General features: G+C 37.5%; 2 protein-coding genes across 8 annotated transcripts in view; one reads left to right on the forward strand and one right to left on the reverse strand.

Annotated features, from left to right (window-relative positions):
- Positions 1–671: 671 nt before the first annotated feature.
- On the reverse strand, positions 672–25,895 carry DCUN1D2 (defective in cullin neddylation 1 domain containing 2). 6 transcript variants are annotated; one of them, XM_083882717.1, is made up of 7 exons: positions 25,812–25,895; positions 23,201–23,417; positions 19,950–20,118; positions 17,333–17,463; positions 5,890–5,972; positions 4,558–4,654; positions 672–3,911 (listed from the first exon to the last, which is right to left on the reverse strand). In XM_083882717.1, exons 1-7 carry the CDS (start codon positions 25,812–25,814, stop codon positions 3,832–3,834), a joined length of 780 nt encoding a protein of 259 aa, XP_083738843.1. In that variant the 5' UTR covers positions 25,815–25,895; the 3' UTR covers positions 672–3,831. The 6 variants fall into 6 exon arrangements, with proteins under 6 accessions (XP_083738843.1, XP_083738844.1, XP_083738845.1 ...); XM_083882718.1 differs by having other exon boundaries at positions 23,201–23,772; positions 25,812–25,887; XM_083882719.1 differs by having other exon boundaries at positions 23,201–23,597; positions 25,812–25,881.
- Positions 24,694–25,936, forward strand: part of TMCO3 (transmembrane and coiled-coil domains 3) — a 33,882-nt gene continuing 32,639 nt past the window's right edge. The window contains exon 1 of one of the 2 annotated variants that reach the window (XM_083882701.1): positions 24,694–24,765. The gene's annotated coding sequence lies outside the window, so the exon portion shown is untranslated. Of the gene's footprint in view, positions 24,766–25,455; positions 25,477–25,936 lie in introns of those variants that run through there. The other variant, XM_083882702.1, reaches the window with a different exon arrangement.

Genomic DNA, 25,936 nt, shown 5'->3' on the forward strand with positions numbered 1-25,936 from the left:
GGCTTTGCCTTTTGGTGATTGAGATGCTGGTTAGCATCTGCTGAGGCAAGTTACTGGTGCTGACACTTTAAAGAAAAAAGGCTTGCCATGGTTCAAGTATCAACATCTGCAGATTCATTGTCACAGGAAAAGGAAGACAAGACTTGTGCAACACCAAAGCAGCCCGTGGTTGGTGTAAGTACTGGAGAAGGATGGCAGCTGGGTGAAGACAGAGGACAACTTATTTATTTTGACTTAAACCTTCAGAAGAGAACTAACAGTAGGTGAATGCATACCTCTGAAGGTCTTTGCACAGATTTCTGAGTGTGCTGCTTCTCCTACAGAGCTCAGAGCCAGGACTGAGCAACACCTTCCTGTAATTACCGTTCCCATTGCCAGTACAAACTAATGGCACAAACTGCAGAGTCTGGTGACCAGCAGATACATGCAGAATACAGTACTGCAGGTAAACATGTCAAGCCTCTTAAAAGCTTAAGGGTGACACAGATGACTAAACCAAACATTTATTAAGGCCATTTAAAAATGAATGAGTTACATCCTTACCCTCTTCTGGCTGATGGAGTAGTAACAAAAGAACCTAATAAATTAACCAGAAAACAACAACAAAAAACTCCCACTAGACTAAGACTTCCAAAGCAGAAAACTGACAAGAACCATAAAGACATCTCATGTGACTGACTTCAATCCTTTGACAGTCCATTTATTCCTTTTTCCATTGCCAAAAAATATACACACACATACAGCTTACTCAGCAGCAAATCTCCCAGGTGCATTGAATGAGCAGATGCCTGCAGGTTTGCTCTCCTTGGCATGACACACATGATAAATTACATTTAAATTTAGAACTGGCAAGTACAAATCCTATGGCTCAGTTTCAAACCAAACAACTTGGCACCAAGTTTAAAAATACATATGGCATATCTGTGAAGTAATACTGTATGCACTGAACAACTTGAAGACATCTGTACCATTTAGGATTATAAATTGAGCAGCCTAGGTGTTACCACTGTATCAGCTTACTTAAAATGGAAATAAGAGTACCCTGTAAAGGGGAACTGTGGACAGCAGCAAATGATTAAAATATCCAAGAAACTTGTAAGGTAAGAGCAGTTTATTTGCATTTTTTATGACTGCTCAAGTGTGAAGGCATTACTTCATGCTATTTATGTATGGGAATGTAAAAATCACATGTGGTTTAAAATGGGTAGAAGACCAGGAAGAACAACAAAAAATGTGTAGCAAACCTCAAAAGCCAGTTGACAAGGATCAGCTACTACCTTTGGAGTGTTTTGCCCAGTCTTCCTTTGCTGGAAGCTGTCACCCATGAAGGGTCCCCCAGGAATGAGATTTAAGAGTAAATGTGTGTATATATTTACACACATACACACTGAATCCTAGGCTAAGCACCCTCTTTCTTGCCCAGATTAACAAGGAAAAAAATTCCTCAACCCATGTGCCTTTTTTTATGCTCTATTTATTTTAAAAGTAGAAGGTTGATCAGAATGATTTGATGGAGCTCTTATCATGAGCAAATGTTTCACAAGCTCTAGTGCTAAGAAACTTCAGTTACATCACATACCAATAGAACTTAAGCTACTTCTGGTCAGTTATATTTTATCTATATATTTTAAGTGGCAATTGTGTGAGTAACAAGCATTCCACTGCTTCTAGCTAGATAAATGCACTAGCTGCTGTAAGATGTTACACATTCTGCAAAGCCTGCAGGACAGATATAGAAAGGGCTTGTATGGGGGAGGTGGCGTAGATTAATCAAATACAGTAAAAAGAGCATAACTACTGCTAGCTCTCTGCTGACTTCTGTAGAATACTTGGGAGTTATGTACACAAATGCCCTTCTAAAAAGATGCAGTCAGAAAACAGTAATTGGGCATAATCTCAGTGGGTAACTCTGCACGGAGCACCAGGCAGCAGCGGGCTCAGACGCTGACACCTGGCGGCTGCTTGGCCAGGGCTGACACTCACAAAAAAAGGACAAATATTCACAACAAATCTCTCACGGGCATTCGTAACTTGCTTGCAAGCTCTTATTAAGAGAAAAATCACTTATTTGTTCAAATTTTCCCTTGGCCTGTTTTTTAAAGATCATGCACAACTGAAATTCTATCAAGTGGAAGAATGAATACACTTGTATTCTTGTACACTTGTCCTTGCAGGTTGTATTGACAAAATGAAAGCTGACTGCTTGTATGAAACTCTAAATATTAGAGTTCAAGAGAATATTGTAAGCTTTTATACCCTGGCAACTACAAAATAAAATAGTCTGCTGTCATGCAACACTTCAACAATCCAAACAGATGTAATTTATATAACTTAATGCACCATTTTCTCCAAAATTCTTGCATCTATTCAGCCTTAAATACAGAAAATATATTGATCATAGCTGATCACATACTCTTTAACAACTCATCATTTTAACAAACTTTTACAGTGGCTATGACAAACTCATTTTGATGAGGTAGCATTTGCAAGAGCCCTGTGTGAAGACATGCTGAACAGCTTCTGGTAAAACTTTTTTGTGCTTAGACAGCGGAAGACACTGATGAGAAACAGAAGACAAACTGTGCACTTCATAATCAGTGGCTGGCAAAGGGGAGAAACAAATGACTGAACAAATTCAGATCTGGTGAAAACTGGTCCAATTTCACCAGCCTTGAGATCACTGAAACTGCATTAATTTGCTTTTTTCTCCCCTTAAATAAATACAGCTGAATGCGCAACACATTCACAGGCATGAATATTTATAATCATTAATATAAAACCTCCTTACCCCTAACTATTTCTCCACCATGAAAGCCAACTAGTTAATTCTTTGGGCTTATTTACATCTATTTTCCAAGAGAAGTGCCAGGAAATGAATTTACAACTATGTTGCATTTAGCTAGAATTTATGATATGCTTCAAGCTACAAATAAAATCCATACACCAGTTCCTTATTAAAAAATAATAAAACACATAATTGGAGACTAAATGAATTATGATAATTAAACATGAATTATAAACACATCTTTGGTTGTATAATGTCTACTTCAAAATGGTACTAAAAAAAAGCTGGAGTTGCAACACAGCATAGAGCAGCAGCCTGTCCTCAGCAATGCTATTGTTACATGTCCAAGCACTTCAAGAAGAAAAATGAGGAAGTCAAATTCACTGGGAGAAAGCAAAAGGCTGAATGTAATCACTGTATACATCTAGGATGTGAAAATACAAATTTAAAATTTTGGTAATAAGTTACAAACAAAAAGAGCTTATGTTCATTTTTTTGGTGTTTTTTTTTTTTTTTTTTTTTTTTTTTTTTTTTTTTTTTTTTTTACAATTCTGTATTCAGACAGATTCACAGAACTAACTTTTATAAAAATACAACATACTGCGTAAGTTTTATTTATGGATTTAATTTATATACCACAAATACTGCTTTTAATATAAGTACAATATAATACATTTTTATTTATGTAACTGCTGGTGTTCACTTTGGATTATGAACTGAATGGCATGCTGTGCTGTCAAAACTTTAATAAAATGGCCTCTAGTTAAACTTCTCCAAAGTATAAAATCATGCAAAATCTACATCCTATATGATACAACCAGTACAATAATTGAAGCCAATAGCCTACAAACAGCTTGGATCTTCTGAGTTTGTTCTTGAAGTGTCCACACATCAGTCATCATTTTCTTTAGGCAGAAAGGAGGAAATTCAGTTTTATCTGTAGAACATCATCATGACCACTGAAACCAGCACCAAGGTGCAGTTATCAGCTAACAAATCTTCATTCCCCAGTGCAGTTCATTTAGTCCATATCAACAAATCTGGGGTTAGGAAGTTTTATGTTTTCCTCCTGTGACTACTGGTCGTGCATATTCCACAAAATCATCTATTAGAACAGGCCATGCTCCTACAGAGAAATCAAGAGATTGAGAAATTAGCCTACCATTATCAGCAATAAACTGGTGTAGTACAAAGGATTAGAAGCTCATCTTGACATTTCTGGCCTAGTCTAGCTTTAACAGGCCCAACATGATAAAATAGTTGAAAAAAACCCACTTAACTAATAAATTCCACATATGAATCCTTTCTTGCAGTAATAGTTCTTAACACAACCAAAATGTACTTAAAACACAGAACTCCACACTACAAATATAAACACTAGTTGATAGCAAAACCACAGGATTCTTTTTATAGCCATTCAGATCTTAGGACTTATTTCTGCACATATTCCAAAACATAATTAGTAACAGAGAGTAAACTGCATTTAGGGTAGCAAAAATTTAGTATAAAACATTGTTTCATGCAGAGGGAGCATAACACATTCAAATAATGTGTTCTATCCTGGTGTGACTGTATCTTCTGTTTTCTAATTACAGCAAACCAGTTAACCTCCTTATCACTACTATTTTGGCAATAAGTATGACACTGTATGGGCAACTGAAACTTTAAGGGTAAACAAATTAGGACATGAGGTAACAACATGTTCTTGCTCATTTATAGCAGTATTTTAATTCTGCTGTACCAATTTCTGAAGATATTCAGGTACTGCTTACCTTCTTCATCATAGTTGGACATATCATCTGCAATCATATTTCCAAAATCTAACAAAAGATTCCAAGTATCTTTTGGAATTGATCTTTTATGATGTTCCTGTACAGAGCAATAACAGTACTGTTCAGTCCAAACTACTTTCAAATTACACAGCAGTATTTTATATTAACATATACAAAAATATACCTATTACAAACATTCCTTCACCTTTTTTAAGTTAAAAAACCAATAACCAAAAAAACCCGCATCTGAAAGAGTTCCAGCTTGCTTCTTTCTTAGGTTGAAATCTTTTAATTTACGTATTTTTCTCAACAAAACATTCAGGTTAAATATTTCTTCTAAAGTAACACACTTCAATACCAGGTCGTAACTTGCAGATTTTTCTTCAGTTACATCTACAGATCTGAATTTGGATGTCTTAAAGGGTATTAAGGCAGTAAAAACATGAAATGTTTTCAGAAGCCCTCTCGATGAAGTTGGTACATTATTCAGTGATTCAAATAAATATACTGCCAAAAAATCTAGAGAAAACCTACAAAAAATATTTCAGAAAGTGTACACCTTCCCTATTAAGCACTGGGGAACAAAAATGCAGAAAGACTTTTTATTTCTCCTAAACTACAGATAAAAAGATAGAATGAAGAAGAAAAATCAAAATAAATTACATATTACGTAATTTCATTTTCTGTAATTACATAGACATGCAAATGTATAAACATGGATGACTGAATTGGATCTTTTACAAGAATATTTTTGAATTTCTAAGGTTTAAATTATGTACCTTTACTCCACTGCCCACAGAATTGCACTAGTAGTAAAAAAACTGTCAAGATCAGTTCACAACTATTTGCTAAAAAATTAGTCAATGTGGTGACTCAGGCAAGAAATTTTGTTGAAAATGGAAAGTCTCTTAACGTTAAATTCTGGTATGACTGATTTAAAAAGACCCAGTTTATGCATTAGTACTACAAAAGGCAGAGCGTGGTAAAATACATGGTTGACAATAATCCCAGCTGTGTTGAGAATTAGCAGCACCAGTTTCATCTACAATCATGCTTCCTTTCATGCAGGAACTTTCCTAAGTAGGAGGATACAATATTAAGCAAGCAGATCACCCTTTGCTGCATCTTTTTGCATTCTTCTAAATTAGAAAATCATAAAGAAAATATTTAATTTGGCTTGATTTGAGACTATTTTATATCAGCTTTCAAAAAGGAAAAAGTTTGAAAGAAGTATAGAGATATGCCATCTTTTTCTCACTGGAAGCACACAGCCAGCAAAAGCCAGACTGCTGAGGAATAAGATAGGCAATAAGAAATAAAATACATACTTACCAATAAAAATTTATTCCAAAGATCTAAAAATTTAAACCTTCCTGATAAGACTAAATTCCAGTATGCAATTGCCATTTCTAGATCTGCAAGAGATTAAGCAACATGTAAATATTGCATCATATTATAAGTAATAAACCTCTTCTGGTTAAACTATGACAGCTACATCTAGATATACTCTGATACAAATAAATAACACTCTTTTGAAATCACTTAAAAAACTATGAGAAATTGTTTTCTACTCTCCCTGACCTAAAAGGTAAAAGACAAGCAGTGAGAGTATAACTTTTGTATTGAACATCAGTCAATAGAAGATTTTTGTCACCATCCCCACTGCCAGATTAAAGCTACTTTCAATCTACAGAAACAGAACAGAATACTTAACAATCTAGAAAAAAATATACACACATGCACAAACATAGCAAATATTGACAGAAACACTTAAACATTTAAATCCACAGATGTCAAGTCCTCTTAATTTATCACATTTTGGACATACTTGACTTTGAAGGGAATTTAAGGACATGAGGGTATGAAAAAAGTCATTTGTCTGTGGTATTATGATTCTACAGAACCCCTTACAGCAATAATTCTCTTCTGGCATCATTCAATAAACACCTACACCCACTACTGAAAATACAAGTCCAAGAAATCAGCCCTTATTCTCCATCATGACCAGTGATCTGAGGGCAGGGGTCAAGGAAGATACAGCAGTACCACACATTCCAGCAGAAAGGCAGAAGGAATATAACATGCAGCTTAAGGCTAAAAAGGATGTTTCCTTGAAGGCCTATTTTCATCCTCAGCAGCTCCCAAATACCTAATGTCTTTGGTGCTTGCTCCCACAGGTAACAGCACTAAGTACATGATTACAACTGGGCAACCATAAAATAAGGCACAGCCTTTCTTAAACCACAGAAGTATTTCAGCTTGTGCTTTCAGTATGAAGGAAGCATAAGCAAAACATGAAGCTTATGAGAAAGTACTGCGATAGCACATAAAACAGAAGCTCAACCTGCACCTACAAGAAGGAAGAATGGTTTTTGAAATTGTACATATATACTACAAACCAAAGGACACTGTCACCTGTAATCAAGCTTCACGCCTGACTGAAACATTCCAGATTTTAACACAGTCATGCTCCTAGAGTCCCTGTTTCAGACAGAGCTGGGGACTGGATGAAGTGCAGAGTTAAGATGTAGAAAAATGCAATATGCCTCAACCTATCTACACAGGGACAGCGCTGCCAGTGTTTGTCCTAGTGTGATCAATGTTCTTCAGTACAGAACTTGAATTATGCTCTAATAAACTTCCTTCAGTTCTTCCTGTCTATGCCACCACGCTTACTTTTCACAAAAAAAAAAAGTAGGAAAGAGTAATTAATAGCATTACTTGCTGCTTAGATATGCAGATTAATTAGTCTTATCTGGTATCCCACATGAAAGGCAAAAAATGAAGATAGAGAAACTTTAAGTCTTAACAGTTTCTAAACTTCACTGTGAAATAACTGGCTTTGATCCCACTCACTCAGGCTTCTTTATGAAGACTTAACATCTCCAAGCAAATCTTGCAAATCTATCATGTGACAACTTTAAGCAAAATGCACTTTGAAGAAGTAACACCTTGAAAAGTTTATACTTCTGATGGAAATATTCCTTGGAAAAAGGAAATAAGTATAGGTAGGGAAACAAAGATGATTAAAGGTGCCACAAAAGAAGAGGTAAAAGGGAAAGAAGAGAGACCACTTGCTTGGTTTTTGTCAAAGTCAGTATTATGTTAAGGTGAACTTGATTATTGCAAAATTGTATTTAACACAATACATATTAAATACTGTCTCAAGTTGACACCTGAAAGACACTGTGTACGTGTGTCTGCAAACAACTTCTGCACAAAGATGCAGAAGTTATTTGCTGTAACATATGAGAAATGCATATCCCACTAAAGATGCTGCCCCGTAGTGGATGAAACAGGTGCACTCTGGAGCTGCTCTTCCTGATAGGCACAAGGAAGAAAGTCCTTACCTTGGTAAAATTTGCTAAAAGGGGGGGGAAAAAAAAGGTCCAATCTTCCTCATCTGGTTCACTGTAATCCCACAAAGCCATCAACTAACACAAGCATTATTTGAACACAAGGACTAGATGGGACTATCAATTTTGATAGTGGTGCAAGTTTATGCCGTCTTAAAGTACATGAGAAAACTGGGCCTTCAGGTTTGCCACGAGCTCAGGGGATATGCCTACACTTCTGCTTGAAGACAATTCCCTACCTAGGTTGAGAAATTTGACACCAGACGACAAAAAAAAGAGGATTTTTCTGCTTTTAAGGGAAGACCTAGCTACAGAGTTCAAATTCTCCATTAGCAGGCTGAGAGTAGTATCAATAAACATTAATGCTGTGGATCTGCTACAACTAGTGCTGCACTGATAGATATTAAAAAAAGAGAAAAGCCCTTATGTCATTAAGGCATCCCCACAGGAAGATGCTTTTACAAGGCAAAAATTCCTCAGGCAGTCTTAGGAAAACCTCTTTCAATGCTGTATAGATACAAAGGCATTGTTACAATAAGGATCAAACTACGACTATAAAATATGCTGGGCTTTTATACCTAAATATATGCTATCAACATTACAGACCAATAATATAAGTTTTATAAACAGAAAAAGACAGATGCATGGATCTCTGAAAACACCTAGACAATGATCAGTTTGAAAGAGACTTCATTGCTAACATCTATGTTCATATCCAAAGTATAAAACTGCTAAATGGTTAAAGATCATCATAAAAATATCACATCATCTACTGTACATTATATAGTTTGAGCTTTCCTTTCAACCCAAAAATATTTTCAGTGTCAATATCTAATGAGAGTTGTATGTCATGGAGACCCTTAAACAATCAGTTTTTCTCAATCAAAAACAGTATTTTGTATGAGTATGATCTATCCTGAAACATTAAAACCTCATTCTAAACTTGCTTTAAAACAAACTTAGCCTCTTCTATCCTGATTGAACAGAAAGCTTGAAGTGATAACAAACAGCACAATTAATGCAGAAGGAGAAATACAGCCTGTGCCTACTTTTAAGATTTGATCAAATGCTGATCTTGTTAAGAAAGAAAGAAAGAAAATCATTATCAGATTGCTGCCAAACAGAGCTTTCTAGCTCTCAGTCTTCCCTACCAACATGACCTGTTTGTGCGCTCATGTTTGAAATGGACAGAATATTATCATTAATTCACCTGAATTACTAATATAACTTTTCAATACTGTATTGAAACTGATGCACAGGTAAGAGCAATGGAAACTGGTATCAACTTGTCACAAAAACAAGACTATTATACCTGCCTGACCAATAAGCATCAAGTAAATACTTGCAAGATTTAGTGAGTTAATAAATTCCTTGTTTCTTCATTTCTGAATGATTTTTAAGAGTCTTCTTTGGCCTCCAAATTGCTAAGAACACAGACAAGAATTAGCAGAATTAGTTTCTTCTTTCCTAATCAGCAAAATAAGAAGAATATACCATGAGGTATATTCTTACATATAACCTAAAAACACTTAATTGAATTGCCAAAAGCTTAGAGTAAAATAGCCTATAGTTACAACTGGATGCTCCTCCATAGAAGACAGGCAGAAGGGAAAAGAAATGAGTAAGGGGGTGATACAAATACAGATCATGGCTATAGTCAGGATCTAGATGAGCTGGATCCACTCATCTCTGCAAAGACGTAAGCAAAGAGCTTCCCAGTGCCCTGTCTTAGGGGACAGATAATGCATAGTGTCAGGCTGAAGTGCCTGTGGTGGACAGGAGGAATAGTAAAGCACAGCACATGGATTTCAGAGGAGCACTGCAGGAATCCAGCAAGGTCTGGCTGTGCTCATTGGCTCTGTCTCAGCATCTGCCATGCTGAAGCAGCCTGATTCCATACAGAACCTTTCAGGTTTATCTACTGATCACCTTAAGCACAGAAACAGATGAACTACTTTGACTTAGTCAAGTTAGACTTAGGAGACAGCTGCCTGAACACCAGTTTGATTGCAGCCTAATGAACCTGACTGTAGCCAGTTCAACAACCCTTTTGCCTCTGCAAATCTCCCCATGTACCAGTCAGATAAACTAAAACAGATGACTTAAAGTTGACTGGATATATATTTCCCTAACAAGGTGCAAACATGAGTAAAAGAATCAATGAGGCCTTAGTAGAACTGGAAGTTATGCCACATGTTTACTGATCAGAGCACCTCTTCTATACCAAGTTTCTCTTAAACTGCTGGGATTTTCAATGTGGAAATTGTGAACAAAAATAAAGGAAGAACCATACCCACAGACCAAGGTCACTGAACACCTAAAATACAGCATTCACAGACCTCTTTCAAAATAAATGTAAAATTTATTTATAGACCTCACTCAACTTCTTCCATCCACTCACTCCTACAAATTGCCTATGGATCTAAATCTTCATTGAAAGGGGAGGACATCTTGGTAACTAGGCTGAGGGGAAGGTGGGAATAAAAAAAGAAAACAAAATAGAAAGAAAAAATATCCTTCCCTAATGTCTAAAGATCTCCTCAAAGAATCTTCAGATACTGCTATGATAAAAGCCAAAGTTGATGTTGCTTCAATTAAAAAGAGTACATTATACTCATCTGCTTATAGGAAAGGAAACCTCCTTGAAGTCCACATACCGGATGCAAAGAAAGTCATTCTTCTGGTCTTGAGGTAATATTTGATTCAAGTCTGAATGCCCTCCTCATCTTTCATCTCTTGCTTGATCCCAGGCAACTGGCAGAGAGAAGGAAGCACAACCTTTTGAGCCAGCAAGCAGACGAAGGGATCACAAAGAAGTGATGAAGGACCAAAACGGCTTTTTGTTTCCATGTTGGAAGGTGAGGACCATGAAAGAATGCATTAAGCTCCTCCTTGGGGGTGAAACAAACTGTAACAAATTCCTGAGCATGTCTTTTTGGGGCTCAAAGGGAGACCCAATAAGAGAATCACAGCAAGTATCAGGTTCAAAAAACAAAACAAAACAAAAAAAATAGAGACAGAGCTAAGGCCTTGTTTTGAACTTGCAAGTGCCCTTAGAAAACTGAACTACTCTGTAGACAACATGACAAAAGGCCTCTAATCCTTTCCTTTAACACACTTACCAACAAGAGCTAGGATACAAAATTCCATTTAGACTGCAGTAGAAAGGCTGGACCTTGGGAGGAGAATGCAAGATAAACCTCTCCAAATCTGTACCATGCAAAATTTAAAGACTTATTGTACTATATACAGTAGTAAGAAAATGAGAAAGCAGATTAAAGACAGAATCACAGTTATCCAAAATAATTATTTTTAAAGTCTCCTGACAAGCCAGATAACTTGATAAACAGCACCTTCAAAATAAAAAGACAAAATGCAAACCAAGTTTAATATATCTAAATATTATCTGCTCCGGGTCCAACATGCAGCCATTGAGATGGCACTGCTGTGTTGAAACTTGGCTGTTTTTTTCCTTAATTCTGTCCACCACTTAGAGAGTCATAGTCCTAACAGTTAAAAGCATACACTGTCTTCCTTGATAATGATCAAATCTATTCAGATGTATTTGAAAGACACTCGTCAGTTGAGTGCTGAGTAACATTAATCAGAACATAATTTTCTACTTCAAGATCATCATGGCAGATCTCATGCACTGAGCTTTTGCCTCCTGCACCTCACTCCTTATACAAGATATCATCCTGGGGGACTGCTACTACTTTCACTTCTTTAAAAAGCATGTGTCCAGACTGGAGCATTCTACTTGGTAATGGTGAGCTAATAAAAAAAAATGTGAACTTTCGAGTTGGATGAGACTATAGCGACAGAAGTCCTGCAGATACAAAGAGAAATAAAAACTCCCTACTGTCACCACATGAACTGTGGAAAAGAGACTCCTATAAAAGGCAGTCCTATTTCTAGGAATGAGTATCGGTGTACTGAATTCTGTGTCTATTTTAGGGAATGACAGAACAGATGTAACTTAGTTTATTGGAGAGGATTCTTCCCATCTAATTACATAATGGCGGAATTTCTTGCATTGGTTTTGAGCGGAACTGGAGAAGAAGAAGAAATTAAAAAGCAAGGGAAGATAAGCCTTTCCAAAAAATAAAGAAAACACAAAACGACACACATACTCCTACTCTCCAAGACCATCTTCCTGGAGCAAAATCCCCTCAGAATTATGAAGACAGCTATTTCAGGTATTATCAAAATTTCTCTATCATCAAAAACACTTCTAAGAAAGGCTTCTGTGTCCTCCACCTCTCATCTTACAAATGGCAGCTGGTGTGATAAAAAGACACTTGTGTCCTGCTGATAGTAACTCCAGAAAGTCTGGGACACACACAGATATTTTTTTCCAAGCTATGCTCCAAGCAAAATGATTCAATGAAAACGGACAGTTATTTCAAAAAGAACTTCTAGAAATTCACTCTTCAAGCACTGCTGCCCAATGTGAAGGCAGATCCGGTGAAATTCACCTCAGGATACTGAAGCAATCTCAAACTGCTTCCTACCATGTTTGAAACTTCATAAAGGTCAAAGAAGTTCTGGAAGAACCTCAAGCATTCCTCTGCCAAACTGGGAGAAAGTAACTCAGCCAAGCAGGCCAGTCCTGTATCTAACTTCTGTTAAATTTGCAACTTAGAAAAAACCTCAAAAAAGTCTAACATCATAGAAAAGAGGATTAAGATTCAAAATTATTTGGACAAACTGGAAAATCACTTGGAAGTAAATAAGAAAGATTTCATTAAAGAGAAGTGCAAAGTCATAGTGCTAGTAGGAGTAATCGGCTACAGAAATATCAGATCAGAAAAATCAGACTTAACTGGGTACATGGTAGTGCTGCAGAAACCCAATAGTAAAACTAACTGCAAACTGCAGACAGTATCAGACTTAAGCAAAGTCAAAAGGATGCAAAACAAGAAGCAAAATATTTAAGACACATAGAAGGTGTCTGGCTTGGGTACTACACGACAAGAGAATATTAGATCAATTTGACTGCAAAGCAAATAAGAGTCAGAAGACAAAATTCCAGTATCAGAGAGCTAGGGGAGAAAATTTATCTGGGTAGTTGGTTTACTCAGTCCAGAGACTAAGTGAAGACACACATATAATTGCCAACTATTTAAGAAGGTGTTACTCACTCTAAGGAAATGTATTCTACATATTTACTTTGGCTGGTTAAAGTATTAAACTGAGAAATACAGAAACAGAGATTTAAATTATATGCTAGGAAAAAAAAAATCTAACAATAGGTTTAAGCAAACATGGACAAAGATGTATAGAACCTGCCATCAAAAATTTAAGATTCTATTTTGTGAAGGCAATGGCTCTGAAACTTGTTAAGCCATAGGACCAGTACAAATCAGACCCCAAATCTTATTAATACCTATTGAAACTGAAAAGGCAATTTAATATATATTGCAGCATACCACAGAGCATTTGGTTAGAAAAGCATGTGCAAGAATTGGTTTAAGTAGATGTTGATTCTGTCTAGCACAAGGGAATACACTATGTAAGTATTTCTCTACCTTTTAAATTTAAAGACTACCTGGCATATTAAAAAGAAACCCATAAGTCACCCTTTCCTGGTGCTTTTCAGAGGAGAGGAGACAAAAATTAAAGTAATAACTGTTGCATATCACTTCTTAAAACAGTAGATACAGATTTTTAAAAAAGTAATCTGAAATGATGGCGCAATGAACACGACTCGTAACCAAAGCATTGCTACTTGAACGTTTTAGAGCTATTTCACTCATTTCTTATGGCTTCAATATGCTAAGACAAAAAAACCAAGGAAAAAATACGAAGAATAATTGTGTAAGTCAGTCTGTCTATCACAGACACACTTCTGGTAAGCTCTAGTCTCAAGAGTTATTTCTGTTATAAGAGATGCCCTAGCACTTAGCCTGAAGGACCCAACAGAAGGAGTTTAATTACGTGTTCTTTTCTAAAAGGTTTCTATTAACAATCTGCTAAGAATATGGATTCCTCATTTGTCACTGGCACTATGTCAAACTAGCTTAGTTTTCAAATATGTACATTTATAGGTCATGTGTATATCTAAGATTTAAATAATATTTTTTTAGTCTTCAGATCAGTCCTCTAAACAATGAGTACAGTTACCAGACTTGGTGATTTAAGCTCCCAGCCTAATAAGAAAAAACACGGAATACTTCAGATCCTAGAAAAATCACATTAAAATATCCTGCAACTGAAGTTTAGGAAAGAATTCCTAGATTATTTCCACTTCATTAATTCAAACCATTCACTTTTATGCTTTACTTGACATAAACTTATAGACCTCTGAGTCTCCTCCAAGTTGCAATTCACCAGAAAGACTTTAAGGCAAGCAGCTGGGCAGGAGGCAAGAAGCATCCTGTACTGACTGAATGCCATCTAATGTGCATGTGGGGAAGAAGGAGAAGTCATCACTGTAAGATGATGTAGACAGAGCTAGGGACAGATTTCTAACAGATCAGATGGTAACAAATCTAATTATTCACTCTGCTGAACTATCTGGACTTAATCAAAGTAAAGGCTCCAAACTGAGTAAGACAGCAACAGACTTTGTACATGGCTGGTATCAATTCCCACATCTCCTTGACAATAGGGCACACACTCACTGGACATAAATACCAAACAACCCTGGAGACAGGGAACAAAGATGGACAGCCTCTCACTCTCAGTCTCACAGGAGAAAACATGTAAATGCATACAGAGGAGAGGATGTGAAATTAAAAAAAAACCAACCTAAACCTGTATTAAATGTAGCTGAAGCAACTAGAATTCTCAGCTCATACAGGCGCTCCAGTAAAATAACTGGTGGGATTTTCTTCCTTGCTTACAAGATACTGCTTCCCTCTGTGGTTATTACAAACACCTACCCCTAAACTTACTTTTTTGCTTCACCTCTTTGCTCCACTATGACTATTAATCCCTGTAATTAGGGATTAGGAATCCCTGTATAGGTTTGGACTCCAATTCCAAACCTATACAGTGTTCATTTTCATTTGGGTAAGCTATCATTGGCCTCGCTCACTCAAAAGTGTCGCATTAGTCCATATGTTTGCTCAATAGTATCTTTCTACTCAACCTATACTGATCCAAGAAATATGGTGTATCTCCACTTAAGTAAGAAAAGTGGAATCTGCTTGTAATTCTTTACTATCTAGAAACAGCTTAGCAAAACCAGAAAAAGTCTGATGAAAAATGCCACTAATATACTGCCATGTAAGAACTAAGTACTAGAAATTAAGACACTGTAAATATTATCAAAATTACTAAAATTCCTGAAAACTGAAATCAGCAACAGTTCCCATCAATTCATTCCACAGTTCAAGTTTTACTTCAGTTTTTGCACTTCTTACTTTCTCCTGCTAATAGTTCAACTCTTAGTGCAAGAAGGAACTTTGGTACTTTCTAGCAAGAAAACACCTTTCTTACACAACAGAGAAGACAGACTTACAAATGAAAGGACCCTCAATACTGAATAAAAAGAAGTAATGTGCCTGAGTTCCTAAACCCCTAAGGTGTGACCCTGGCTGGCTGTGGACCTCGGGGGGAATCTGGGCTAGGAAAAAGATAAAAGACAAAAGGCGCTCTTATTCCTCGTGGGGCACAGTCCCATAGGTTTATTGTAGAACTCACACCTCAAGGTCCAGGAGGAAAAAGAAGGAGAGATTCCCCCGTGTGGGGAGTTTTAATCCCTAGGGAAAAGGGGGGGAAAGGAGGAGGTCTGTTGCCCAATGGGAGCTGACCCAGGGGGAGGTGAGACAATAGGGGGTATCAGGTGAGGGAGGTGAAAAGGTACATGGGAAGGCATGACCAAAAACACCCAGTGCAAAATGAACTAACTAATTAGTGCAATACAACATCTCACCCTTGTGTGTCATAATAAAGTTGAAAGAAAGGCGTTGGGCCTACTCGGATGCAGAATAAATATCTGCCCACCACTTCTGATTTGCAGGTAGTTTTGCCTGCTCTTGGCCTGTAAGCTCTGCAGTAATGGAAAACAAGTCAGTCTCCTCACATCCAACAAACAGCACAATCAGCGCTAAACCTGGGCTGGGCTGCCTCCCCTCTTCCTGTTAATACAGGCTTAGGTGAAAAGTTCTTGAAATGTACTGCCCAAGTTCATGAATTTCATGTTGGGATGACCCAAGCAAAAGAGGAAGCTATTTGTAATACTTCTTTAGGTATCCCATAAATTCCAGCCTCAGCTGTAAATGGTACTAAGCTTTGTTAATGAAGACTAGCTAAGGGACTAGAATTCTAACCAAACTCACAGAGATGCTACAAGACTTCTTCATTTTTGTGTCAGTAAAAGTGGCACATGAGCCATAAGAGTGTGATAGATGAAATGAAAAATGAAATCGCTGAAAAAAAATTAAAGAAAAATATAAACTAGCTAAAAGTTGTCCATAGTTAAAAAAAAAAAAAAAAAAAAAAAAAAGACATCAGGAAAGACAAGAAAGATTATTTGAAGTAAAGAATGTGGAACAGACACCTGATTGAGATCTAAATTGATATTTGGCTCTCCTAACAGTTCTTGAGAAAAACATTTATCAACTTTCCAAGTAACTTCGACACAGATTTAGAGTGGCTATGCTAAAAAGAAAAAAAAAAAAAAACCCAAACCCTAAAAAACCCGAACAAACCACTTCCTCTCACACATACCACAAAGAGCAAGGACGATGGTACAGTGCTATTCTATATACAAAACATTAATTCCTTCCTACACAGCATCCTCTGAAAGTGGACATAAACTTGAAAAGAATGGACTTCATCTTGCTGGTTTTTTTTTTATTTATTCACAATCCGGAGATTTTTGATTTGAGAAAAAAAAAATGGAATTTTAATGATGTATCAGTTTTACTCCAGCAATACAAGGCATGGATTGGGATAAACCTCAAACTTTATGAAGAATAAGAGTTTAATGCTATATAAACTATGCTCATTTTGACTCACTAGTTTTAAACCAAGTCCATAATACTGTTCTTCTAAATTTTACAAAAAAACTGAGCTAATACTAAAGATTTTAAAAAGAACAGTAACTTTTGCCCAGTTTTCTCCCTCTTCCTGAGCTGATAAAGACATTTTGTTTCAGTAGTTCTTAACACACAGAGCTCACTAGCTCAGTATTTTTTAAAAATAAAATTTGACAGGTCTCAAAGAACTGCAGAAACTTCTTTTGACAAGAGGTGAGAGAATGTCAATACTGGCAGAGAACCACATTAAATTATCTGCACCAAGGGGACATTAGGAAGAGATTAAATGAAAGAAGATGGGAAAGAGAAGTCAGTGAAAGAAATCAATAATGAATTTACTATACAATCGCCAATGAGAATATTGTAGTACTGGAAACATTTGGAAGACTTCATTGACTGCAGACATTTTCTCATTTCTTTTCTACTTACCTAGACCTTTTTGTCCAGGATTTTTAGCAAAGTTAAAAGTAAACTGATAAAAATCTTTGAACTTTGCTGGATCTTTTAGCTCTTGTTCCAGTCTTGGCAATAGAGCTTTTAGCTTTTCTGTGCTGTCACACCTGTTCAAGAGAGATTACATTATTTGCATATATTTAAAATGTCTTCCTACTTTCCCCCCACCTTTTTAATGCTTTAGTTTAAGAGTAAAGCAAAACAGAGGTTAAGACAAAACCAGATTATCTTCTGGATAGCATTCTGAAAAATATAAGTGCTCATGTACCTTTACTAAAGAATTTTAAGTGGAATATTGTATACAGGCATCCATTAGGTACAGAATGCAAACAGCATTCAGTGGTTTAACTTCTATCTTTTTATGAATTTTCTATCTTTTTATGAACAGATGCTATTCTGTTCTTAATGAACACCCAAACCTCACTGAACTCTGTTATTCCTTCCCCTGAGACAGATGTTGTAACACAAGCGTGTGACATTTTGCTTTAATCTAGATACACATTGCTTATTCTCTGCTCTCCTGAATAAAGAGCTTCTTCACACTATATTTTTACAGTTCATCTTAAGATCTGCGGACTTTCCAACTAAATGAACTATTATTTGCAGTCATTCTCTCCCCATCATAGAACACCTGAGAATAAAACCTAGGAATAAAATGAGCCTCGAATGATAGCCTGAAAGCTGGCAAAATATTTAACAGCCTGGCACAGTTAAGCTAAGACAGAATCAAGTTACTGAAATTCTAACAGAAACACATCCCTGAATAACACCATCAAAGCATTTTCAGTGAAAACACCTGAGCTAAGACACCTGAGACACATTTTTAAAAGGGAAGTGTTTCTCCCACAATGAGGCATCAAATGAATATTCAAGGTTTACAGGACACAACCAATATCTTGAATTATACCTAGAAACTCAAAGTGAAGCAAACAGGTTTCAAAAGAAGCAGCTATCACAACTAACACAGTGTATTTGAAAGGTCTCTGTAATCAAATGTTTGTATTTATTCTAAAGATTCAAGAAAAATTCTATTAAAGGATGAGTAACTATAACAACATCCATAAAACACAAATGTAGTTTTAACTGTCTGGCATGGTACAGATAAAAATAAGTACCTTTCTCGCCTCCAGCAGTACCTGGCGGAGAAAAGAAAGAATTCTGCCAACAGTCTTCAAGTGAGAAGCTCAGTTTCACTGGGACTTGATCTAGTCAATAAATATACTTTTCCATATGCATCCTCAAGATGCTATGTGATCTAAGCCTCAGAGAATTTCTTTCCATTTGACTGCTCACTTGTGTTCATTGCTAAAAACCACAGACACTGTGCCTCCAAGTATGTAACAAAATCATTCCAAATTCTAAGTGCTGTGGCAAGCAGGCACAGCCATATAATGCTCCCAAGAACAGTTGCTGTTCCGAGAACAGGTCGTTAGGAAAACCTTTTATGAAAAAAAAAAAAAAAGCTGACAACCTTTAATATAATAGCACGAGCACTTAATTTCTGTCCATGGTTAGAAGACCATAGTCATTCTCATAATTTCTACCCAAAGCTGCCCAATAGGGCAAAATAAAGCAGTGAACTTCAGATGGTACCAGAAGTTATTTCATCACAATTTCTTAAAAAGGAATGCTTAAAAAGAAATCAGTAACTGATGAGGTCAGTAACATCAGACTGCTACAATCTCTGGTCAAGAAACAACCACCACATTTCTTAAAAGTTGGTCTATCTTAGAAATGTATTGATAAGGTGCCATTCTAACATCAAATGAAATTGTTTAGCCACAAAAACCAGGAACTAATAAATGGCACTTATCCACCCATTTAATGTAATCTGTTAAAAAGAATCATTTGACATGTCTAAATATTAGAAATGCTGCTCCTCTTCAAGGAAAAGTTACACACAAAGCATTATTTTATGATGATAAATGTTTGACTTTATTGGTAAACAAAGGCAACGTTCAAAGCTTATCATCCAGAATAGCTCCATAATCCAGGAAGGAAATTTTTATCAGTCACATCACAGTTGGACAATCTTTTTTATTACCAATATCCTCATTTTTACTTCAATTCCTCATAGATATTTTGTACAAATGAAGTATCTAGTATAAAAGAGAGGAAAATATGGGTGGTAAAATGGACAAAAAGAAAGGGTCCATTTGCTGGTGGCAAGGTAAAGGGAAAGAATTGAAGGCTCTATTCTATTCTATTCTTTTTCTGCTTTAACACTGACTTTTCTTCCCTTCATACACCTCCAGTGACTTTCAGTTTTTAACAGCAGGAGGTCCAACTCAAATCCTTAACACAAATATGCATATACTTACTATGAAGTACATAAAAAGATACATGAATCATCCATCTGACTCCCTTGCTGTACAGGTAGAAATTGTTTTCCTTTTCCCCTACTGTGGTCATTAAGGCTTTGCAGTAAAGCACCAATTCAAGGAAGACAAGACACTACAGACATTTTGCACCTGTTAAGCTTGGCACTAGCCTCAACAGCTTTTTTAAGCTTCATGCAATTTAACTGAAAATGTTTTGAACAGAAACATGGTTCGGGCCTTACATTACAAACTATGCAGAAATGGATACTTACCCCAACTCTGTCATGCCATCAACAAATTCCTTTTTACTGAATTCACACTGTGTAGCTGCCCTGAATTTCCATGCCACAACCAGAACACTGATACTGGCTGGGTCCAGGCTTAAATCATCACAGAACTGCTGGATCCCATCAATGCCAATTTTATTTTCATCTTGTGGGTCTGCAGTTCAAAATACAAAGAGGAGAATTATAATTATTTACAAAACATATTAACAAATACTCATGTGACAGCTCTGATGCACATAATACAGTGCTGCATAATACAGGTATTCATTTTTTCATAGCCATTTCACAAATGTTTTCACTAGAAATCTAGATTTTTTTAAAAAGAGAATCAGTAAACAGATTAAGTATTCTGTAAACTTATAAAGAAATTGTTTTACAATGTTTCCTGAAATCATCTGCTAACATCAACTAAGTTTTGTTTTCCGTCCACAATCCTTTATAAAAGATTTGAATTAACTCAGGAGATGCTGCCTACATTCAGAAACAGTAAGGGTGACAAACACATCAAAATATACAACATATTTATATTGATCAGCGTGTATTAAGCTTAACAAAAAAAAAAGCAACTCAAAACCAAATCCAACAAAAACATACCTACCACATGAGACTTCAGATTTTCTCTTCCTAATAGTGACATATGGGTTTCCACTATATCTACTTAAAGACCACATTTAAGCATTTTGGGGGTTTAATTATAAGTCAGGGAAATCACCAAAACATTGTTCAAACAAAGCCTTAGTAAAACAGAGTCTTAAGCTGGTTAATGCAACTTAGTACAAGTGAAACATAGGTACTACTGAGGAAATGCTTTCTGAATGCCAGTAGATGCCTTATAGTAATTCTGTAACAAAATTCTCTCTTGAAAAAGCCCCCAAACAACCAACTCTCTCCACGAAAACTTAGATAATTGGAGAAGAAAAAAGCAATTGAAAACAAAAGAAGATAAACCCACACCTCTAGTTTTCAAAGCTTGAGACTTCACAAACCACTAACTAAACTGTCTTTCTCAGCTTTTGAGAGGAAGACATTTCAATAACATAAGTTGGGCTGCGTACAAAAGCATCTCTTGAGTAAATTTAACACTAGATTCTTAAACTGTTACCGTTTTCAGCCATGATTTATTTTAGTCCTGATCCAAGAAGTTGATTTAAAAAAAAAAAAATCAAGCCTAGATAAAACCTTTTGAATTTTATTTTAATTCTTAAGCTTAGATCCCTTTAATTTCTCTAGCCAATACTACAGTGAAAGAAACTGTTAATTCCAGAGAGGAAGTTAGTTTGGCAAACAGAGTTACATTTATTAAACCAAGAATTACATCCACAGTATAATTCAGGGACCTTTGATCCCAAATAACAAGTAAATATATCTATTCAACTAGTTCTCAGACATGTAAAACATATTTCTTGTGTATTTGGAGAGTAACTGAAGAACTGAAGGCGAGATGTGCACTATCTTGAAATCAATGGAAAAAGTCTGATGGATTTCAATAAGGACTTTAAATCCCTATAACATTTCACATCATCCAGGAAACTAGTAACAAAAATGCAATTCTTGTTTTGACAGAGTTGCTGGATAAACAGGAAGGAAAACTAAGAAAAAAAACAGCACAGAAGAAGGTATTTCAGATTTCAAGTATAGTGTACTAACCTATAGATCTTGTCGAATGAAGGAAACTCTTACTGTTGAGGGGCCAGCAACTCAGGTTTAAGCCAGATATGAATCAAGGAAAGGCGCTTAACCAAAACTTTTACAGGGTTCTGTCAAATCTTGTGAAAGGTTTTAATATTTACAGCTTCAGTGTTTAAGTGCCAGAATTGCAAAGGTGTGCTGCTAATTAAAATACTGACGTAAACTGGCTAGACTTACTTTCATGAAAGTCAGATGGTGCAGTTTGCCACTGCTAGAAATTTATAAATAACAAATAACATTTGTGATAATCTTCTTCCATTTTAGCTATTCTTAACAGCATTCATGAATTTGAATATATATTTTTTGACCCAGCAATCTGCAAAACTGACTGACATTTAAGGAGCAAACAAAAGATTCAGATATATGCAGATTTACATATATACGATATAAACATACACATAAGCATATATAAAACAAAATATGGTTCTTTGAGTTTTGTCTCTGGGTTTTTGTTTTCACGAAGAAATACTATAGCACTGCTGCCTCTTTGTCCCTACACAATTCATTACCACACAACATTGAAGTATTAAAGAATCCCTACATTTAAAATAGAACAGATTATGTAAAGAACAACAAAAATCGTGGAAACAGTAACATTAAAAAAAAGGGTAAAGTGTACACAAAGCATGCCATATATTTCAATTAAAAAAGTAGATAAAATCCTAGTTGAGTAATGGTTAAGAGTTTGTGTTTTCAAACATGTGATGTATGGATTTCAACAGGAGCTAGCAATGATTCCAGCCTGCACTGCTGCAACATGAGCAATGCACGCTCGTGTCAGATGGCCACGGTTCAGCAAGCATCACATCACCTGCATCACACACATTCTTATATTTAAATGCCTAGCTTTTGAGGTTTTTTTAAACAATGATGTAAAATGAGACTTGGAAAAGAAGCAACTCTGCCTTTACTCCACTTTCCTGTGGTTTTCCCTCTCTGAAAAGGCAAATCACTTTTGCTGTAAGGTGCCAGCATGAAGGAATTAAATAGGGGTGCAGTTTCCAGTTTTTTAGTTTTCTTACCTGTTTTGTCTCACTCCTAGCTGTAATGTTATCTGAAACATTTTTTGATTTTAATGTATAGAAATGTTACTGTCTCTGAACAGAATTCATTCCCCCAAATGTTAGCAGAAGAAGAATATGTATTATTTTGCCATGGAAAGACCATCATACATTTAAGAGCAGCTACGGGCAAAAAAAAAAATCACATATGTTGCATAATAAACTTTGCTACCATATTTGACAGCTGGCACTTCTTCTTCACTGTAAGTTTAATTTCCTACTTTTAAAGTCTACAGAAATCTCTACAGAAGTTGTGTACAGATCATGAAGAGAATTTAAAACCTTTCTTCATTTTTATCTTATTATTATAAACACATAGTGGGAAGCAAAAGCTAGCAAGCTTTACTTAAAACTTCTCAAAAATGGTAGGGGAAAAAGCAGAAAAACTCCTCACACAGCATAATTTAGAGAAACACAAAAGGAAATCCACAACAACAAAAAACCCCAGCCCACCAACCAAAAACTCCCCAGAAAACTACACCTTACCTTTATATCGATTATACAATTGCTCTAATTTCTTCTTGTCTACTGAATTTTTCATGGATTCTTTGTAGTACAAGTCTGGATTCTGGAAGTAGTTGTCTGTTGCCACTTCTAGTTTCCATTCATTCTGTGTTAAGCAGTATATAGCAGTCCTTTCACCAGCCTGGGTAAATGCCATAAACTGGCGGACCTTGTCCTTCTGGGATGATTTAAGCTTATGCTTTGGGATGCAAAAGAAGCAGGAAAGCCAATGAAGCTAATCCAGAAGTTTGTTTCAGCATTCTACTACTAATGCCTATCTTTTAAAGGTTTTAGTTTTCTTGTTGATGACAACTTTCACTTCAGAATTACAGGAAGACAAAGCCTTGTTCTTCTGCAGTTAAACAGAGAGCATTTTCTTCTGAAAATTGAAATGACAGCATCTATATATACATTTTTAGCAGCACATATTCTGTCAGTAACAAACTTGTATTTCTGCTTTATTGCTCACATATGCTGACGTTTTTTCTGTTCTGTAACAGCAGTAAACACAAGTTTCGTCATTTTAAAATATGGTTATCTTCTGAAAGATATGCCTAGTGGTTATAAAAAAAAGAAATTAAAACGGTGCAACTTACAGATTCTCAAATTCTGTATAAGTCCTTCATACATGGAGAAAAAATACCCAAGAGTTTTCCTAATATTTTCTTAGCAACAACTAACTATGCAAAATTTAATCATTCTAAGTCCTCAGCTGAAAAAGGCAGAAGCATTTTTCATACAATTATGTTATAAAACATTGCCAACAGAAGATACAAGGCAAAAATAAAATAGATTAAGTGGACGTCTCAGAGACTGCTGAATGTTACAATGAAACTGTAGGATTGCTGTAAATGTGACCTAAAAGTTTAATTAAACTTTGAAAAATATGTTTATACTACTAATATATTAAACAACAAAAAAGCCTATCGTAGTGGTCTACAAGAACTAATATGATGGTTCTCTCAACTGCAGCAACCATACTGAGACAATATCCCTAAACTTCTGGAACACCCAAGAGGTAGGAATGGGCATTTTACAGGGAGAAAATTTGCTAGTAACATATTTCAGCCTTATTCTTTACAAGAAATTGGAAGCAGAAGGAGATAGCTTAAATCAAACTCTGTTTTTTTATTATATTCTGTATTTTCCAATTTTGTTAAACCATTCTTAACACATGTTCTGGGCCAACAATTAAGCTGAGAAATTTGTATGAACTCTCCAGTACAGCTTAAATCATCAGGTATAATGGTACAATGGTATAAATGGAAAATTTACAGGACTCTTAAAGAGAACTGAATCCTGATCCAGTGAGCAGTAAACACGGGACCATCTTTCAGTTTACTTTTTATCTCTTGTACCCATATGGACATCTTGACTATAGATGGTCCCGAGACAAGAAACACGTCATGTAAACAAGATAAGGATCTTGGTCTTTCCTACAAGATTTTTCAATCTAATATAAGAAGAAATGTGCCGCGTTTCTTTTTCCACAAGAAATATGTAGAGTGGGAGGAAAAACGTGCAAAATATAACTAGTGCATACTTTGGTAAGTAAATAACCCATAATCCTTTGGCTGCGAGCTCCAGCCTGCCTCCAAATTTTCATGAAGGTTTAGCTGGGGGAGTCTGTGCACCTAGATCTTCCTCAGTTACATAAACTTCTTCTGGGCAGCAAACTTAGTGACAATCACTTCACAACAGAGGGCTCTGCCAACAACGCCAAAGCGAACCCCGCGTCCTCTCAAGCCTAGTTAACGCCAGGCATTTACGGATATTTTCTATTTTAATTCCTACCGAAATGAAGCAGGGAGCGATCAGAAGCGGTAGGAGCACACGGGCTCTCCAGCCCCCCGCCTGCCACGTCGCCCTTCCCGCCGCTGCCCCGCGCCCCTCAGCGTGCCCGGCCCCTGCCGGGCCCGGGGGCTCTGCAGCTCCTGTCCCGGCCCGACCCCGCCCGGGGCACCCCGCCTGCGGGCACAGCCCGGCCACGCTCCCGAGCCCGCTCCAGCGCTAATGACACCGCGCCGCACACCCCGGGGAGCGCTGGAGCCGCTGCAGAGGCACCAGGAGAGCCCTTCCTTCCCACCACAGCCCCGGCCGAGTCCGCCACCCGACCCGGCACGGGAATTAGTACCGCACCTCTCGCACCGCCTCAGGCTGCACCTGCCGCGTCCGGCGGCGGGGAAGGGGCCGGCAGGAGCGAGGGATCTCCGCTCGGGTGCCCTGCCCCGCCAGCCTCAATCCCAAAAAAGGGAAAGGTACGCGCTGCGCCGGCTGCCCGCGCTCGAAATACCCGCGGCGGGGCCCGGCCCCCTCCTTTCCCTTCCCCTCCCCCGCCGCCCCCGGTGACCTTCCCCGCTCCCGGCCCGGGGGGAGGCGGCGGGAGCGCGACTCCGCGCGGGGGGTGCGCGTCCCCGAGTCCCCGCGCCGCGCGTCCCCGCGCCTGGCGCGTCCCCGGGCAGAGCAATGGGACTCGGCACCGCGGGAGGCGTGAGGGCTCTGGGCTCCTCAGCCCGGGGGGTGTCCGGGGGTTGGTCGGGGCTCCCCCTCCCCTGTTTCGCCGCCTCCCCTCCCCCCGGCTCGCACAACCTACCATTTTATCACCGGCGCTCCCACCAACTTCACCGCCCGGCGCCGCCTCCCGCGCAGGCGCGCCCCGGCCCGCCCGCGCCGCCTCCCGCGGGGAGCGCTCCGGGCACGGGCCGCGGAGGCGGGGCG

The sequence above is a fragment of the Zosterops lateralis genome, assembly GCF_965231275.1.
Source record: "Zosterops lateralis genome assembly, chromosome: 2".
NCBI lineage: Eukaryota > Metazoa > Chordata > Aves > Passeriformes > Zosteropidae > Zosterops > Zosterops lateralis.

Bases quoted from the DNA above. Each gene is read 5' to 3' on its own strand.
- DCUN1D2 (XM_083882722.1), bottom strand. From the start codon at position 24,824: ATGAAAATTTGGAGGCAGGCTGGAGCTCGCAGCCAAAGGATTATGGGT. The intron at 23,418-24,761 runs GTATGCACTAGT...TGCATCCCAAAG, and splicing joins TGGGTTATTTACTTACCAAA to CATAAGCTTAAATCATCCCA. The intron at 3,912-4,557 runs GTAAGCAGTACC...ATTTCTCTGTAG, and splicing joins GTCCAACTATGATGAAGAAG to GAGCATGGCCTGTTCTAATA.